We start from the raw sequence: 19,186 nt of genomic DNA, 5'->3' as shown, positions 1-19,186 counted from the left end.
GCCCCCCAAAACAAAGATAAGCACTGGCAATTGCTTCTTTTCATTACTGGAGCCAAAACAGGCATGGCAAAATTACCCACTTCTTCACAATTCTGAGCCACAGACAAAATTACAAGCATACTAAAATTAAATGGGAAAAGTACCAACAAATGACAAGAGACAAGTTAACATAAGCCTTGCTTAAAGCTATTCTGAGAATGCTTCCTTATAGTCATCTCAGGACAAATCTCTCCATAACAGGTTGGGTCTAGACTTCCTCTAGCTCCCTGAAGCTTGGAAGGGTACAGCAATGTTTTCTAGCTAAGAGTATATCTATGAAAATGGGCAAAAAGACGAGATGAAATGATACACATCTCTAGGCTTTTTCTTAAAGAGACATGGCAAGCCACAGAGGTGATGAGGTCACATAGTGGAAAGGACTCAGGGTTTAGAATATGACAGACCTGGGTTTCAGTCCTGACTCTGCCACATACTGACTGGGCAAGCCAGTTTTTCATCTTCTAAGTGAGGAAAAACACTATCTACTTCAAAGGGATACTCTGATGATTAAAAGAAAGTATGTAAAGCACCTGGCACATAAAAGGTGCATAATCAATAATAGCAGGATAGGCCAAAAAACTTGCCCCCCCCCCCAAAACCTTCCAGACATCTACTCCTATCAACACCTGAAGGCCTATCCCCTATGGCAGTGGTTCTCACCTGGGGAGACTGTGCCCCCATGGAACATTGGACAATGTCTGGAGACATTTTGGTTGTCACAACTGAGTGGTATTGGAATCTAGTGGATAGAGAATCTAGTGGTATTGCTCTAGTGGAATGCTGTTGAACGTCCTACAATATGCACAACAGTCCCCACAACAGTTATCCATCCCAAAACATTAACAGTGCCAAGACTGAGAAATCCTACCTGACAGCAAGCATTCTATGGCATTCAATCTGAGTAAGCTATTTCACCTTTCTCATCCTTAGTTTTCTCATCAGCAGTATGGGAACAAACTGATCTGTGTTCCCTATACCACTGGGCAACTGGGGGATCAAATGAAATACCTGATGAAGGGTGTTACCATCATACCTTTCAGAATGTATGCAAAAGCACACACATGCTGGGCAAAGACAGAAGCACTGATGTACTGGGCCAGGGGGACTAAGAGGGTGGAACTCTTTGGGAATGCCTCACGCCAATCTTCTTCTACAAAGCTGGGCTGGAGCAGGGGAGCTTTCAAGAATAGTGAGGAGATAGGAACACTTCTCAGGGAGAGAGAGAGCATAGGAAGTGGGTAGGAACAGCACATCAAAGAGAAGCTAACAGATGTTAGGAAGTGAGACACTGACTGCGTGGTGTCTTCGTCTGCCTGGGCAGCCTGACACAGCTCTGGAGGCTGAAAGTCCAAGACCAAGATTCCAGCAGGGTTTGGTTTCTGGTGAGAGCTGTCTTCCTGGCTTTCAGATGGCTACCACCTCCCTATGTCCTCACATGGGGGGTGGTGTGTAAGAGAGAGAGTTCTCGCTCTTCCTCTTATAAGGCCACCAGTCCTTCAGGATTAAAGCTCTACCTTTATGACCTCACGTTACCTTAATCACCTCCTAAGGGCCCCATGTCCCATATGGTGACATGTGGGGTTAGGGTTTCAACATGCAAGTTTGGGGTGAGGGGATGAGCACAATTCCATCCATACCACTTGGGCACACTTTAGACACAGCCAAGGCATCACTGAAGCCTCAAGAGAGGAGGACCCAGGTGTTAATTTATTGTTTTTCCATGGTCATATATATTGAATCTTTCCTCTTCCAGCTGCCTTTTCTATGAGATATGCAACAAACCGCTCTTTCATGCAGGCACCTGCTCAGGCATCCTGTGCCCTTCTAGGGTCCAGGAAGGATCCTCCTCCTATTTGTACCTCAGTCCTCAAATATCCGAGACCCATCAGGGTACAGGTTTCCAACAATGACTAACCAGAATCACTTTAGGCATGGTTCTCAATTTCAGGATTTTTTTTAAAAAGCTCAACCACACCCCAGACCAATTCAGTCAGAATCTGGAGAATCTCTACCAAAAATCATCGGTGATATTTAAATCTCCCCAAGTAATTCCAATAAGCAGCCAAAGCTGAAGACCACTGGTCATAGAAAAGTGTGTGGTATGTGTGTGTGTATGTCCTGTCTCCCTCCCCTTACCTTCCAATTTAGTTAGTCTACAGTGGAAGCCAGCATTCCCTATTTCTAAACAATTCCCCAGTTGATTCTGATGATCAGCCAGGTTTAGGATCGATTACTACCTTCCTGAAGTTAAACTGTCTACTCCCACCTGCCTTGTAACTATTCATTTCTGTGGCTATACATAAGCTCTACAGATGCAGATTTTATTTCCTTCCTCCTTGTGGCACATTATTTTGGGGACAGCCAAAAGACAGTAAAGACGGTCAAGATTTTCTGAAAAGATGAGGGAAAGCAGCGGGAGAAACCAAATAGGGGCTAAAAAAGGTGTGCAGCCTGACAAAGGAGAGGGCAAAATCTCTAGTAAAAGATAAAAGATGGGGTGGGAGTAGGGTAGAGAGATGAGGTCATAGGAATGAAAATGGGACTGACAGGATTCAATAGCAAATTAATAAACACATGGTAAGTCAACAGCCCTAGAAGTTATAGGTGGGCCTTTGGCCAAAAAAGATAAGGGCAACAGCACCTTCTGTTGTAGCACCCCCATCCCAACTTCATCCATCTTTACTCTTACTTTTTTTTTTTTTAATGTTTACTTTAAATAGAGATTGAGAGATAGAGAGAGAGAATATATGAATGAGCAAGGAGGGGCAGAAAGAGAGGGGTACAGAGGATCCGAAGGGGGCCCTGCACTGATAACAGAGAGCCCAATGCAGGGCTTGAACTCACGAACTGTGAGATCATGACCTGGGCCGAAGCCAGACTCTTAACCAACTAAGCCACCCAGGTGCCCCCTTTACTCTTACCTTTTATCAATACTTTCCTCAGGGAAGAATGCCATGGGCTCATTCACACCTAGCTACAAGAGTATGTATGTATGTATGTACATATGTATTTTTAAATGTTTATTTACTTTTGAAAGGTGGAGGGAGGGGCAGGGAGAGAGAGGAAGACAGAATCCAAAGCAGGTTCCAGGTTCTGAGCCGTGAGCTATCAGCACAGAGCTCAATGTGGGGCTCAAACTCATGAACCATGAGATCATGACCTGAGCCAAAGTCAGACACTTAACCGACTGAGCCACCCAGGCACTCCTACAAGAGTATTTTAATAGGGGTAATGACAATAAACCAAAAGCAGAGGATAGAAAAGGGAATTTCAGGAACACTTACTGAATGGGGACAGACAGGAGGCAGGATAATCCTTTCTTAGCTTTTTGGTAACTCCTACCATCACACCAGTCTTTATTCTCTGAATTCTGGTGACTAAACTGTGCTGTTCACTGTTCTCTAACACTAACAGAAAAATGAGGTGTATTACTGACATCCATACATCCCCGATGAAAATCTCAAAGTTGACAGAAAGGTCACATAGCAGACTTGACAAACATTAGGGAAAGTCTTGCAGCCTATGTACATCACCAGCCATAGATATTCACTTTTCCTTATAGAAACTGAAAGTCAAGACACTTGGATTCTAAGTCAAACCTCACTCTCATAATTTCTGCCTAACTTTGTCATATTTTTTTCCCTTAATGTCTCTATCAGTAAAACAAGACAGTCTCAAGGATAACTTGACTGAATTTGGCCCACGGAAACAAAAGTAGGAAGAAAGAAAAAAGAAGGAAAGATATCAAAAAGATGGTTAAAAAATTTATTTTTTAAAGTATTTCCTCCATCGAAAGTGAAGATGAATATGTTTTGAGTTAGTTGCTATTAAGAAAATATAGAGAATTAACTAATCACAGAAAGGACATATATATTTTAGTGAAAACAGCATGGTCTTTACCTTATCATTTAGAAGTGGTTTGATCTCTGTGAGTTGAACATCCTGAAGTTCATCCATCAGGACAGATGAGAGTAGAGGATTCTCGAGAATAAATCAGTAACTCTGAAACAGAAAGAAGTAAAGAGGCTTAATCTAGAAGCTGGAAACATAATAGTCACACTATGCTGATTCACTGCAATACTAGAGATTAGTGTCATGCACTGCTCAGGGTGCTGAAGACAACAGAAGACTAAACAGTTATGGAAGACAGACTTTAAAGTGGCCTCCATGATCTGTCTCCTGGTATTCTTACCCTTGCATAACCCCCTCCCACCACTGCGTGTGGATGGGACCCATGGCCTGCTTTTAACCAAAATGGCAAGTGATGGAATGTACAAAAGTACCTGTACATGATGACATTACATAATATTTTAACATCTGTCTTGCTAAAAGACACACTTTCCTTGGCTAGCTTTGAAGAAGCAAGTTGGCATGTGTGAGAGGGCCACATGGCAAAGAACTGAGGACAGCCTCCAGCCAAAAGACCAAGAAACTAAGACACTCAGTCCAACAACCTGCACAAACTGATTGCTGTCAACAACCACATGGGACTGGAAGTGGATAGTTCCCCAATCAAACCTCAGACGAGAACCTAGCCCTGACCAACACCTTCACTGCAGACTTGTAGAGGACCCAGTCAACTCTTGCCAGATTCCCAACCCCCAGATATTGTCAGACAATAAATGTGTTGTATTGCTGTTTTAAGCCAGTAAGTTTGTGGTAATATATATATTTTAAAGTATTATTTTTTAAGATGTTTATTTTTGAGAGAGAGCGAGCGAGCATGCAGGGGAGGGGTAGAGAGAGGGGGACAGAGGATCCAAAGTGGGCTGTGTGCTGACAGTACACAGCCTGATGTGGGCTCAAACTCATGAACTGTGAGATCATGACCTGAGTCAAAGTTGGACGCTTAACCAACTGAGCCACCCAGGTGGCCCTACGGTAATTTTTTTTTTTTTTTTGCAGCAACAGATACTAGTCTTTGCTTTTCTGGAGTGTACAGTTTAGTTACTGAAGATGTGTAACTAAGAGAACAACAAGCTCAAAGCTATGCTTCAGGAAGCAACAGTATGGAGAAAGGATTAAAAGGGGAACAAAAATGGAAGGCTAATGCTATAGCCCAGGATGAAGCCTTGACTTAGGAATGGGAATGTAGGGGGAGATGAACCAAGGCAGCTCATTAGCCTTTACTTGGTGAATCATAGCAGTAGATGGAGAATAGGAGAGCCAGCTTCCAAGATGGCCTCTAAACAACTCAATGATCCTTGACTCCTGATATCTGCACTCATGTAATCTCCAAATAAATCAGGGATGGTCTGTGTAAGTAATAAAATATGGCAGAGGCAACAATACATGACATCTGAAGCTATATCATACAAGGCATAGTTTCTGCTTCAAGACATTATAGTCTTCACTCATTAGTTCTGGAGGAAGCCAGATATAGTATAGTGAGGACATTCAAACAGCCTCTGGGGAGGCCCATGTAGAAAGGAACCAACTTGCTAGTACCAACCTGCCAGCCGTGTGAATGAGCTACCTTGCAGATGGATGTTCCAGGCCCAGTCAAGACTTCAGATGACTGCAGCCCCAGAGATATATGACTGCAACCACATTGGAGACCCTGAACCTGAGCCATCCTACCAAGCCACCACCTGCATTCCTGACTCACAGAAACTATGAGCAATAATAATCCTGTTCGAGACTGATTTGTTTCATAGCAATAGATAACCAACAGAGAAGGAGAAGACAGGGAGACAGAGTTCTAGAAGAAGAGAGTAGATGGAGGTGGGGAGGCAGAGTAATGAGCCATAAATTCTTACTCCATAACACTGGACAGGAAGTCATGGGGAGAGGCTGCAAATACTGGATATTGTAGACAAGTTATTCCACCCAGACTTTATTATTTTATTTTTTATAATGTTTATTTATTTTTGAGAGAAAGAGACAGAGTGTGAGCAGGGAAGAGGCAGAGAGAGAGAGGAAGACATGGAATCTGAAGCAGGCTCCAGGCTCTGAGCTGTCAGCACAGAGCCCAACGTGGGGCTCGAATCCATGAGCTGTGAGATGGTGACCTGAACTGAAGTTGGACGCTTAACCAACTGACCCACCCAGGTGCCCCTCCACCCAGACTTTAAAGCCCCAGGCTTCATCTCCTCTGCCTTGGCCTTGAACTTATCAGTCAGGAAAAATACTAATTCAATGAGTTGGGGATGTAGCTATTCAACAACCACTTATTGAATACCCACTGTGCACAGCATTATGGAAGATACAAAGAAGGTCCTTGCTTTCCAGTTTACTAAAGGGTAGAGATGACAGCTATCTATAAACTAACTACAAAATAATAAGTAAAAAGAAGGGATGTAATAGTTCAAGGAACAATTGCTTCTGATTGGTGAGAATCAAAAAAGTCTTCACAAGGTAGTAGCCTATTAATCCATTTTTCTGTTTTTCTCTCCAGATATAAGATTGCATGGCTTTGACTTACTTGGCTAAGGAGAGAGTATGGGTTCTAGACTATCTTTTAGCTATTACTGACCAAATACACCAAAGTAAATCCTGCTTTTTTTTATTATTTAATTTATATTCAAGTCAGTTATCATACAGTGCAACAATGATTTCAGGAGTAGATTCCCTAATGCCCCTCACCCATTGAGTCCATCCCCCATCCCACAACCCCTCCAGCAACCCTCTGTTCGTTCTCCACATACAGGAGTCTCCTATGTTTTGTCCCCCTCCCTTTTTTTATATTATTTTTGCTTCCCTTCCCTTATGTTCATCTGTTTTATATCTTAAAGTCCTCATATGAGTGAAGTTATATGATATTTGTCTTTCTTTAATTTTGCTTAGCGTAACACCCTCTAGTTCCATCCACATAGCTGCAAATGGCAAGATTTCATTCTTTTTGATTGCTGAGTAATACTCCACTGTATACATATATACATCTGTATCCATTCATCCTTCAATGGACATTCGCGCTCTTTCCATACTTTGGCTATCGTTGATAGTGCTGCTATAAACATTGGGGTACGTGTGCCCCTTCAAAACAGCATAACTATATCCTTTGGATAAATAACTAGTAGTGCAACTGCTGGGTTGTAGGGTAGTTCTATTTTTAATTTTTTGAGGAATAGCCAGACTGTTTTCCAGAATGGCTGCACCAGTTTGCATTCCCACCAGCATTGCAAAAGAGATCCTCTTTCTCCGTATCCTTGCCAACATCTGTTGTTGCCTGAGTTGTTAATGTTAGCCATTCTGACAGGTGTGAGGTGGTATCTTACTGTGGTTTTGATTTGTATTTCCCTGATGATAAGTGATGCTGAGCATTTTTTCATGTGTCGGTTGGCCATCTAGAGGTCTTCTTTGGAGAAGTGTCTATTCATGTCTTTTGCCCATTTCTTCACTGGATTATTTGTTTTTTGGGTGTTGAGTTTGATAAGTTCTTTATAGATTTTGGGTACTAACCCTTTATCTGAGATGTTGTTTGCAAATATCTTCTCCCATTCTGTAGGCTGCCTTTTAGTTTTGCTGATTGTTTCCTTTGCTATGCAGATTTTTATTTTGATGAGGTCCCAATAGTTCATTTTTGCTCTTGTTTCCCTTGCCTCTGGAGATGTGTTGAGTAAGAAGTTGCTGTGGCCAAGATCAAAGAGGTTTTTGCCTGCTTTCTCCTCTAGGATTTTGATGGCCTCCTGTCTTACGTTTAGGTCTTTCATCCCTTTTGAGTTTATTTTTATGTATGGTGTAAGAAAGTGGTCCAGGTTCATTTTTCTGCATGTCGCTGTCCAGTTTCCCCAGCATCCCATTGCATTATTATTGACTGCACCATTGTTCCATGATTCTTTTCTCTTTCTAACTGAAAACATTGGGAAAATCTCTTTTCTGACCTTATGCTATTTTTGCCAACTTTTTATGCCAGATCTTCCTTTTTCTTTATATCTGTGATTCTAGTAGTGTGATCACACTTGTCACCTTTCAGCTAGATTTCTGCAACAGACTACTAAACTCTTCTCTTTATTTCCCTTCTAGTTGGTTTGATCTGTTGAATCTTTTAAAAATCCCATTTAATTTATTGAAATCCTTTTGGGAAGAAGGTAGGATGAAATTAGATGAAAGGTCTTCCTATACCATATCCTCATCTCTATTAAGGATTGCTGGGGTGCTCAGGTGGCTCAGTTGGTTAAGCCTCCAACTCTTGATTTCGGCTCAGATCATGATCTCATGGCTTGTGAGGTTGAGCCCCACATCAGACTATGTGCTGACAGCGCCAAGATGGGATTCTCTCTCTCTCTCTCTCTCTCTCTCTCTCTCTTTCTGTGCCCTTCCTGCATGCATGTGTGCTCACTCTCTCAAAATAAATAAACTTTAAAAAGGGGGGGGATTGTTGCTATAATTAAGCCTTTCAGTTCTTCACCACCTCAACTCAAATGTTCTTCTCTCCTCAGCTGATGAGGTCACACGTTGGAGTGCCATCACTCAAAACTGATTGGCTAAAATCAGAAACAAGATCCCCAGGTGACTGTACACTGAAGTCTGAGGCACACTGTTCTAACAACAAACAAGAATAATTCTTGCTTCTGCAACTAGTTTCCAAGTAATAGCTGGAATTTCATTTCTCTTCTCTCTCCTCATTCTGTCTTCTCCTTGTCTGTAAGCTACCTACTGAGATAGTGAGGGTTCTTGTCCTGGTATGATGACTCAAACCTTCACTCTAGCTTCCAAGTCTTTGGTGTATGATGATTCAAAACTTCACTCTAGCTTCCAAGTCTTTGGTGATATAGGATTACTGTAGGCTTCTACTACCTTTACTTCAAGGAGGTGCCCCTGTGGGTAGAGAGGAAGAAACTTGCCCAGGATCCTACAGTCAGTACACAAGGCCTAGACATTATGGTATAGTGGGGAAAGCAAAGGTTTTTAACATTCTTGCTCTATTACTTACATAGATGTGAGATATTGGAATAGTTACTTAACTTCTCTAAGCCTGAATTTTTTGTCTCTAAGAAATGGAAATATCTGCCTGAGAGGATTAAATATTTGGTGCTTAGATTATAATTCCTGGCACAGAGTAGGAATTACACTTTTCACCTTTCATACTCTATCCATTTGGTAGCAGGTTCACTGTTCATTTTGAGGATGGCTGGTGTTTTACTTGTCAGCCCTTCCTCTGCCTCCTACAACTGGGAAAGAGGGTGAACATTTTGTTATTCTACTGCAGTTTATAAAATCCCTACCAGCTTTATAAGAATATTAGTAGCCCTTATTACCAGGATGAAACCTGGCAGCCCTATCATTTATGCAGATGAGGGAACTGCAGGCCTCAAATTCCTGGGAGGGAGCCAGCGTGTGTAGCCGAGACCAGAGATGGAGTTTTCCACCATGTGATCTTAGTTTTCTTATATGTATTATAGAATTGCTCATTGGCAAGGGCTTGGGACAGTAAGAACCAAGCAAAAATTGAGTCTCTGGAGGAATGCATTAAGTGCCCTATAATGTGGAAGGTGAACATTTGCTGTCTTGATGCCAATTCCTAAGTCACTCTAGAATAGTTTACTGTCCTGTGTTATCTGCATTGGGCCCAGTTGATAGGGACAGGCTTCTCATTCAATTTGTGCCCTTAAGTGTTTCTCTTGGCACAAACATTGCATTTTTCTTCATCTTTAAAATATGCATGGGAACACTAGGTGAATGCCAGTCACTTTGGAACTGAGGGCACCTCTGGCTTTCCTCTGGCCCTGGAGCTCCTTGACAGATCCCCCCACAGAGAGTCACATTTGAATAAGTAACATCTTGAAGGGTCCTGCTTTCAAGTGAGTGAATTAAAGTAGGGAATAAGGAGAGCCTGTGTGGCTCAGTTGGTTAAGCATTCAACTCCTGATTTTGGCTCAGATTATGAGATTGGGCTCTTCCTTTCCCTCTACCCCTCCCCTGCTTGCTCGCTGTCACATGTTCTCTCTCTCAAAATAAATAAATAAATAAATAAATAAATAAATAAATAAGATAAAGTAGGGAATAAAGTGGGTAGGTTGGAAAAATTTCAGAAAATCACCACTTTACATGGACAAAAAGAACAAGTGGAAACACACTAAAATGTTAACAGTGGTCGTCTTTAGATGCAAGGACTGTGAGTAAAATACCTTTTCAATGTTCTGTGGTTCCACATTTTCCAAAGTGAGCAATACTGCTTTAAAAAGGAAAAACCTCAAAATTGTCATTATAAATTACTGATAAACAGTGACATCCAGATAAAAAGTAGCCACAGTTTATAGTGTGATTAATAAGCACACAAGTATAGGTCTCAGTTAACTGAGTCATAGTGGTACTGTAAAAGAGAATTGCAGATGCTGGCTGAGATTCGTGATGAAAGATTCAAACCACCTTATCTCCTCATGAAATGTATGCGATATTAAAACAAAGGAAAATAAAAATTCAGCTTCTGGGCATTCAGTAGCTCAATCAAGTTTATAGGGTGCCTGGGATCTGAGAAAAGAACCATTTTTTCTTTTGGAGGTTAAATATCAGGCTTGTGCTCTGCAAGTGGCATAGATGTTTGGGATGCTCGTGATTGGCATGTGGGGTTCATAGTTTGAGGAGAGTTCCTGACTGGCATCCTCTGGGTCCCTTAGAAGGAATGATAAAAGGGCTTTTGTTAGTCTGTCCTAATGTAGTCACAGTTAGAAGCAGGATTTATTGCAATACCTATCAAAATAACACCAGCATTCTACAGAGCTAGAACAAACAATATTAAAATTTGTGTGGAACCAGAAAAGACCCCGAATAAAGAAAGCATCTTGAAAAAGAAAACCAAAGCTGGAGGCATCACAATTCCAGACTTCAAACTGTATTAAAAAGCTGTAATCATCAAGACAGTACGGTACTAGCACAAAAACAGACACATAAATCAATGGAATAGAATAGAGAACCCAGAATGGACCTACAAACTTATGGCCGATTGATCTGTGACAAAGCAGGAAAGAATATCCAATGGAAAAAAGACAGTCTCTCCAGCAAATGGTGTTGGGAAAACTGGACAGCAACATGCAAAAGAATGAACCTGGACCACTTTCTTACACCATACACAAAAATAAACTCAAAATGGATGAAAGACTTAAACGTAAGACAGGAAGCCATCAAAATCCTAGAGGAGAAAAAAAAGGCAACAACCTCTTTGACCTTGGCCGAAGCAACGTCTTACTTGACATGTTTCTAGATGCAAGGGAAACAAAACGGTCAATAATAATGCAACGGGGGAGCTGAGAAGCAATCAGAGAAACTGATGACAAAAATCAGTGTACAGTCAGAGTTAAAATATGGGCCTCTAAGAGACCTGAGTATAGGCAGGAGTGAGTTAATGAGGAAAATCTGCAGGTGCTTATCAAAGCAGAGACTAGGAGGAGCTGCAAGCCTTTTCTGAAAGACAAGTTAGTGATAGAAAAGCAGAACCAGTGAGAGACAAAGAAAAAAAATGTCAGAGACATAAGAAGAAAAGCAAAATTATGCTATCAAAGAAGTTAAGGGGAGAAGGGAGGTTTACATGTAAGGAGGAAAATTCCAACGCCAAGGAGGGAAGGATGTGGATTGAGAAAGGGCCGTTATCTTTTGACAGTGAAAATCTAAGAAAAATAAGGTTCAGTTCTCCATGCTAAAAAATTAGCCCATGACTATGTATATCACTTCGTAGCATTACAGAAACTGACATTTCTGAAGTGCAAGCAAAAATGTTCCTAGGATGAGCAAAAGAGACCTCTGTGTTCTCTGACACTCAGAGACAGCACTGAGAGGGTCTTTAAAGATCAAGACTATGGACTTGGGACACCTGGGTGGTTCAGTTGCTTAAGCGTCCAACTCTTGATTTCGGCTCAGGTCATGATCTCACGGTTCATGGGATTGAGCCCCGTGTCGGGCTCTGGGCTGACAGTATGGAGCCTGTTTGGGATTCTCTCTCCCCCCCCCCCCCCCGCCCCTCTCCCACTCGCACTCTCTCAAAACAAATATTTAAATAAACATTAAAAAAAAAAGGCTACAGACTTAATTTTTGCATCAAAACTCTGAAATAGAAAACAGAAAAAAGTGTAAGGGCTCTGGGTGAAGTGGTGATGAGACCGTGAGGGCTCTGCAGAACACAGGCTAATGTCCAACAATATAGTGCAAACTGTTCACTCAGAAAAAAATGAATGCTCATATTCTTCGAGTTTTGGAAAGAGCCCATAAATACATCAAATGTGGACTTTGGACCCAGGTAGGGCCCTACTTAGCTGAGTGGCATTGGGCAAAGCATTTTCCCCTTCCAGGTCTCAGTTTCCTCATCAGTTAAGAGAAGAGATTGGGCAGGATGATCTTATTGGCTCCTGACAGGGCTGACATTCTGTGACCCAGAATCTCCCTTAATGTACTACTTTACATTATTTCCCCATCCTTCAATTCTACAGTTCTTACCACAATCCAAAGAGAAGGATTCCCCCAGGTATCAACCTGATGAGGTTCAACAACTAGCTGAGGGTCACTCAGCAAATCAGCAGAAAGATGCACCTGGCCTGATCCCAGGGGCATGAGACTCTCAGGCTTTTATCTCACCCTGTACTGTGTCCATCGGGTCAGAGAAAACTCACTAAGATTTCTAGTGCTTAAAAACATTGCTTTCTTGGGGCGCCTGGGTGGCTCAGTTGCTTAAGCGTCCCACTCTTGGTTTGGGCTCAGGTCCCGATATCACAGTTTGTGAGTTTGAGCCCCAAGTCGGGCTCTGCACTGACAGCTTGGAGCCTGCTTGGGATTCTCTCTCTTCCCCTGCCTCTCTCTGCCTCTCCCTTGCTCATGTGCACATGTGCTCTCTCTCTCAAAATAAACAAACTTAAAGACAATAAGAGACTACACATAGTATTGGCTTTCTAAACTACAAACTGTCTTGTTTTGTAGCTTTCCCTCGTGACCAAGGTAATTTGGCCTTCATCAGGCTTTGCCAGGATGTACTGACATCAGGCCACTAGTCTGTATTCTAAAGGCAGAGTCAATCACTTTGGTTTTGGCAAGACTGCAGACAGGCAACCAAAACAGAATGAAGGCAACAAAGGAGCCTTACTGAGGAGAATGAGCTGGAAGGGGTCAGCTGGAGCTGGTGCTGAAGTAGTGGTGGCTGAAAAGCTGCAGGCAGTGAGAAGGTAGACAGCGGTGCTTCCACAGCAAGCTGACTCACATTCTCTCTTTCTACACATAAACCACTGCCTGAATGAGTAACTATTATAGCACTTTACAAAGCACCTTCACATCTAATATCTTGCTGGATTATCATGACTGCACCATGAAGTAGAACACGGGAGCACTGGTATCATCTCTATTACATAGACGAGGAAACTGAGGCTGACGGAGGTGAAATGGACTGACCAAAATAACACAACTACTAAATGCAACAGCTGGAACTGAACCCCAATTGTCTTCTAATCCCAAATGCTCATTCTATGCCCTGTATTGCACTTCCTCCCAGGTTATTACGAATGAAAAGACCTGGTGGGTAAAAAAGACAAATTCTGCAGACTGCCTCTTGGAATCCACCCCATGCTGAAGACCTCTTTTTATCTCTCATCTTAAATTACACTGAGCTGTTAGGATCAGGCCACAGGCTCTACGACTAAACCCTATGAAGTTAACAAGAAAGCACAGTTTTGGGGCTGAGTTCACCTTCCCCATTAGTTCAACTGAGCAAGGGAGATTAAGACTATGAACAGATCACTACAGTTCAAAGCAGTATAAACATGAGCCTGTGAAGCGGACAAACGCGAAGGCAGTTTCTCAACCTCAGCACCACTAACATTTTGAACCATCCTGCACATTGTAGAATGTTTACCAGCATTTCTGGCCTCTACCCACTAGATGCCAGTAGTACCCTCCTCAAATCACGGTGATAACCAAAAATGTCTCCAGATATTGCCAAATGTCTCCTGGGGAACAAAATCGCCCCAAGTTGAAAACCACTGCTCCAAAGGTGGTGGAGCTTTAGGGCAAAGATGCAGGTTGTGGGTGCTGAGAAAAAGTTTCATGGAAGAAGTAACATCTGAACTGGACCTTGAAGAATAGATAAAATTCCTGTAGGTTATGATGAGAGAAGAATAAAAAAATTGCAGAAAGGGAGGAGAACTCAAAAGCAAGAAGACGAGAAAGCACAGGTCTGCTGCAAAATGTTCTAGTTTGGCAAGAACAGTAGTTTCCTATTACTAATAGGAGATAAAGCTAAAAATGTCCATTGGAGTCAAGTCATAAATAGCTATGCATCAACTGACAGGTGTCAAATACACATGCATAATGAGATAGCCAACAAGATACCCACAGATGTTTTAGTAACATAAAAATCACACCAGTGGTATTTCCACGTGTCTCATCCCTGCAAAAGGATAGAATAGTGCTTGAGTATCATGTCTTACCTTGCATCTAGTGTTCACTGCATTTAGAGCTAAATGAAGCTTGGAAACCAGTGCAGAGGTGGGACAAATACGTAAGGACTACAGTGATCCCAAAGGAAATAACAATGATGGGCACTGAATGGATAGGTTTTGGACAGCTGAAAGGGAGAAGACATTCCATGTGAGCACATCAGGTTGGGAAAGAAAGGTGAACAACATATCCAGAAGACACCAAGAACCAGGTAGCCAGAAAGAAGACAAGGCTGGTCAGAACACATAAATCAGACTTTACTATGTGGACAGTAAAGGTTCCTAAAGAGCAGAATGACACAGCTGTTTAAAACATGGTCATCCTGGGGTGCCTGGGTGGCTCAGTCAGTTAAGCAGCTGACTCTTCATTTAGGCTCAGGTCATGATCTCACCATTCGTGAGTTCAAGCCCTGAGTCTGGCTCTGTGCTGTCAGCACAGAGCCTGCTTGGGATTCTCTCTCCCTCTCTCTCTGCCCCTCCCCCACTTGTAGGTGCTCTCTCTCTCTCTCAAAATAAACATACATTAAAAAAAAAAAGTGGCCATCTTGTCCAGTAGTTCCCTTAGTTACCTATTAGAAAGACCTGGGAGCTTTGAAAAATATCAATACCCAGGCCCCAACCTTAAAGATACAATTTAATTGGGTGAGGGTAAGGCCCAGGTATTGTTTTTAAAGTTCCACTGGTGGCTACATGCAACTAGGACTGAGAACCACTGGTCTACAGTTATGCCTTCATTCTCAAATGAGAAAAGAGGCCTAGAAATTTATGTGACTTGCCTAAATTCACACGACCAGCTGGGTGTGGGACTAGGACTGGCACCTGGATTCCTATTCCAAGCTCTGAAAGATATCGCAGAGGACTGGGCTAAATTCCATACTTCAGTCTATAAGAAGCACAATTATCTGATGACTTGGCTCCTATGTTTTGTCAAGGTTAAAGCCCGAATTAATCTAATGGTAAAACTATTGACTTAAGCATCCCCTTTAGTGTCTACAGTAATGGATGTTGGTTTCGTTGCTGTCTCCTGGGGGCCCTTAGGAAAGGAAAGGGTCTCAGGAGACTCTCCAGAAAACCGGAAAAACAAGCCAAACCACTCAGCTCCAGGGAAGAAACAATGACTTTTTAAAACATAGCTCACTGAGCTTTTGACTACCTAAAGGAAAGTCTAGGTTACTCTCCACCAGAAGAAATACCCTCAGAGATGCTATCCCATAAGGAAAGGGAGTGGAGGGGGGGAGTGATCAAAGGCAGCTGTAAAAGCATGCTGCAAAAGCACGCTCATTCTAGCAGAAACAACCCTGCTGGTCCTCAGCCCTGGCCAAGGGCCATCTACACACCTTGCTTTTTTCTGAAAGGAAAAGAGCAGCACCTCAACAGGTCCGCCTTCCTGTTGTGTCACTCCTAGATTCTGGAATGGCAGCAGGTGGTAAACAGGAGGTCTGCAGAGACTGCCAAGCTGGGAATCTGAGCCGGTGCTGTATAATCAATCTATTCATTCCATGGTACTGGTAAAGATAACTACTAGAACAGAGCAAACGCCCTATCTAGGGGCCTTCTTGTTAATTCCAGACACCCAGCTGAAGCTCTCACATGGGGGTCATACTAAAGTAACTCTAGAAGCAGAAGCACTACCCTCTGTCATCCACTCTTGAAGGATGCAACTCAGGACACCAGGAAAACTACTGCTGGCAAGGCTCTAGTACACGCTTTTGGGATGGGATCTGGATTCCCATCAGTTCTAAGACAGAATCCCTGAAAACAATTTGTTCTTTAAAACAGCCTGAGTAGAGATAAAGAACAAACAAGAACCTAAGATGCGGCACAAGATGCAATACTCAATACTCATACTAACTTAATACACTAACCCAGATACCATGATAAGCACTTTGTTCATTCATTGTTTCATTTTATTTCCCGCCCCATTTATAAGATAGGTATTATAATCTTCCCCCACTTTGCAGATGAAGAAACTGAGGCTTGGAGAGGTTCTGTGATATGCCAAAGGCCACACAGCTAGCAAGTGGCAGAGTATGAACCTGGCAAAATAAGGATTTGAAACTGAAAATCCTGCATCTACAGCTTGGGTAGGCCTCTAAAAGGCAACTTTTTCCACTTGATGCCACCTGATCATTAATTCTTCTGCTTATTTTTTCAGGTTTGGCTATTGGAGTTTACCAGGATCTTAGCGACCAAAGAATTCTGAAAACTAAAAAGCACCATACAAAGTTTAGGTATTATTATTAAATTAATAGAAGAGCACTGCACCCTGGATTGTATCTGAAAAGCAATCTATCCTTTGGACTGTCTAGTCACCCAGAGTTCTATTTTAGTCAACACCCTGGTTAAAACTACATCCCAAGAAGGGCACCTGGGTGGCTCAGTCAGTTGAGCATCTCACTTAGGCTCAGGACTGGCAGTTCATGAGTTAGAGCCCCGCATCAGGCTCTCTGCTGCAGGCACAGAGCCCACTTTAGATCCTTGGTCTCCCTCTCTCTGCCCGCACTCCCACCCCCACTCACACAAGGGCTCTCTCTCTCTCTCTCAAAAATAAACGTTAAAAAACAAAACAATGTCCCAAACAATGACACAAAAGATATTCTTCATCTTCATAAGGTAAAGAATAGCAAGAGGGATTGTCCCTAGAGTTTTCTCAACTGCAGACATAAAGACACAAGAGCCGGGGCACCTGGGTGGCTCAGTCAGTTGACCGTCCGACTTCGGCTCAGGTCATGATCTCACAGTTTGTGGGTTCGAGCCCCGCATCAGGCTCTGTCCTGACCACTTGCTCAGAGCCTGGAGCCTGCTTCAGATTCTGTGTCTCCTTCTCTCTCTGCCCCTCCCCGGCTCACACTTTATCTCACTCTGTTTCTCAAAAATAAATAAATGTTAAAAAATAAATAAATAAACAAACAAAGACACAAGAGCCTGACTTCCCCTTGTCTCTATCTGCCAAGTATTATGGTTTCACATAAAATGGCTTCAGAGCTAAAATCTCACAATTTAGTTTTTTTTTTTTTTTTTTTTTAAATTTCCTCCAAAGTACACCCCATTCAGCCATCAACAATGGATACTTATTTAGGACTGATATGTCAAACTGTGAGGCATATGGAAAACATGACAGAATTGAGTCAAGTGTAACATCCCTCCACTGAAGAAATAAAATGAAGATCCAATCCCACCCACCTTTGCATGGGATATAAAATATCCTTCATATGTTTTAGTTAATTTCACATTAATAAAAGAACAAATCAATGGCAAAATTGTAGGTAAATATTATAAATACAACAGAATCAGCATTGTGATTAAAGATAAAAACTTTCATTTACCAAAGAAAGCCCTGAAATCTAGGTTAAATTTTTGTGGGCTATTATCAGTCTTTAAAAAAAAGGGGGGGGGCTTGATTTATTTTTTTTAAAGGATGAAGGGTTTTTTGTTTTTGTTTTTGTTTTTTTTTTTAGTTTATTTTGAGACAGAGAGCAAGAGAGGGAGGGAGGACAGGAGTGGGGTAGGGGTAGGGAGGGAAAGAGAGAATCCCAAGCCTGACATGGGGCTCAATCTCACTGACTGTTGAGATCACGACCTGAGCCAAAATCAAGAGTCAGATGCTGACTGAGCCACCCAGGCACCAGATGGGGCTTGATTTAAAAAGGTCTTTCAGAATAGACAACCTGACACACAGTTCTGTATAAACCAAATCAAAATGTTATCAATCTTTCGATTTGGAAGTCCTTGACACACCTTTTTCTTTTATCATCCCTATTTGGGCTGGTCAATGTTTCTTCCAGAATCTCCCATTTGCCCTTTTTCTTTCTGACTATCCTCATTTCTTGCCTGGATTTGCTCATTCATTCGTTCATCATTTACCAAATGCCTATTATCTGCCATGCACAAAGCTAAACCCTCGTCCTGGCTCTAAGGAAGCTCACATGATACTTTGTAGAACTGTTACCTGCCTATCTCCATGATGGGGCTGCAAACTGTAGCAAAGGTTTTGTATTTCCAGAACCTAGCAGCATCTGGCATACAGTCTAAAAATGTTTATTATATGACACTAGACTATTTCAGCAAGCTCTTTTTAAGCCCATAAATATTTATATCTTCAAAAATGACTCGCTTTTCTTCACTTTTTAAAATAACAAAAGTAATTATGTGCACAATGCAAAAATTAGAAAGGTACCGAATACAAAGTGAATTCTCCAATCGCCTAAATCCTACTTCCAGAAGTGACTACTAGTACAGTTTGGAATGGATCTTTCCAGAGCTTTCCCATCCTGATGTATAACACACACTTTAAAATTTTTTTGGAACAAGTTCTTTGACAGTTTGACTCTAGCTTCTCAACTTTCTAATCCAGTTGAAGTTCTCAAAATGTTATCCCTGGATTAGGAACATCAACATCATCTGGGAACTCATTAGAAATAAAAATTCTTAGGCCCCCCTCTGGACCTACTAAATCAGAAACTCTAGAGGTGGGGACCTCTGCAGTATGGGTTTTATTTTTTAATTAAAAAAAATTTTTTTTACTAAGCTCTACGCCCAATGTGAGCTTTGAACTCACAACCCAGAGATCAAGAGCCACATGCTCTACTGACTGAGCCAGGCAGGCACCCCCTATAATATGGGTTTTAAACTCTTCAGGTGATTCTAATGCACACTAATCATAGAGAACCACTGCTCTAATCCAGTCAATACAGATTTTGCACTATTTCTTAAACACAGTTTTACCACCCTACTTCAAAAGGCTTTCTTTGCCCTTTTGATTAATTCTGACCCTACCAATCTGTCAAAGCTCT

The 19,186-nt window shown here is 42.0% G+C and overlaps 1 protein-coding gene across 1 annotated transcript in view; it reads right to left on the bottom strand.

Annotated features, from left to right (window-relative positions):
• The window catches only part of NDRG3 (NDRG family member 3), a 67,911-nt gene that overhangs the window by 45,919 nt on the left and 2,806 nt on the right, over nucleotides 1-19,186 (bottom strand). The window contains exon 2 of the mRNA XM_047068703.1: nucleotides 3,940-4,041. Within this exon, the coding sequence (XP_046924659.1) occupies nucleotides 3,940-3,996 (57 nt within the window). The 5' untranslated portion in view covers nucleotides 3,997-4,041. The remainder of the gene's footprint in view (nucleotides 1-3,939; nucleotides 4,042-19,186) is intronic.

This window comes from Lynx rufus, unplaced genomic scaffold (genome assembly GCF_022079265.1).
Source record: "Lynx rufus isolate CCGP_SWC_20201006 ecotype Redwood Valley unplaced genomic scaffold, mLynRuf1.p SCAF_8, whole genome shotgun sequence".
Classification (NCBI taxonomy): Eukaryota; Metazoa; Chordata; class Mammalia; order Carnivora; family Felidae; genus Lynx; species Lynx rufus.
The sequence above is the reverse complement of the archived record's forward strand: the minus strand, read 5'-3'. Positions and strand labels throughout refer to the sequence as shown.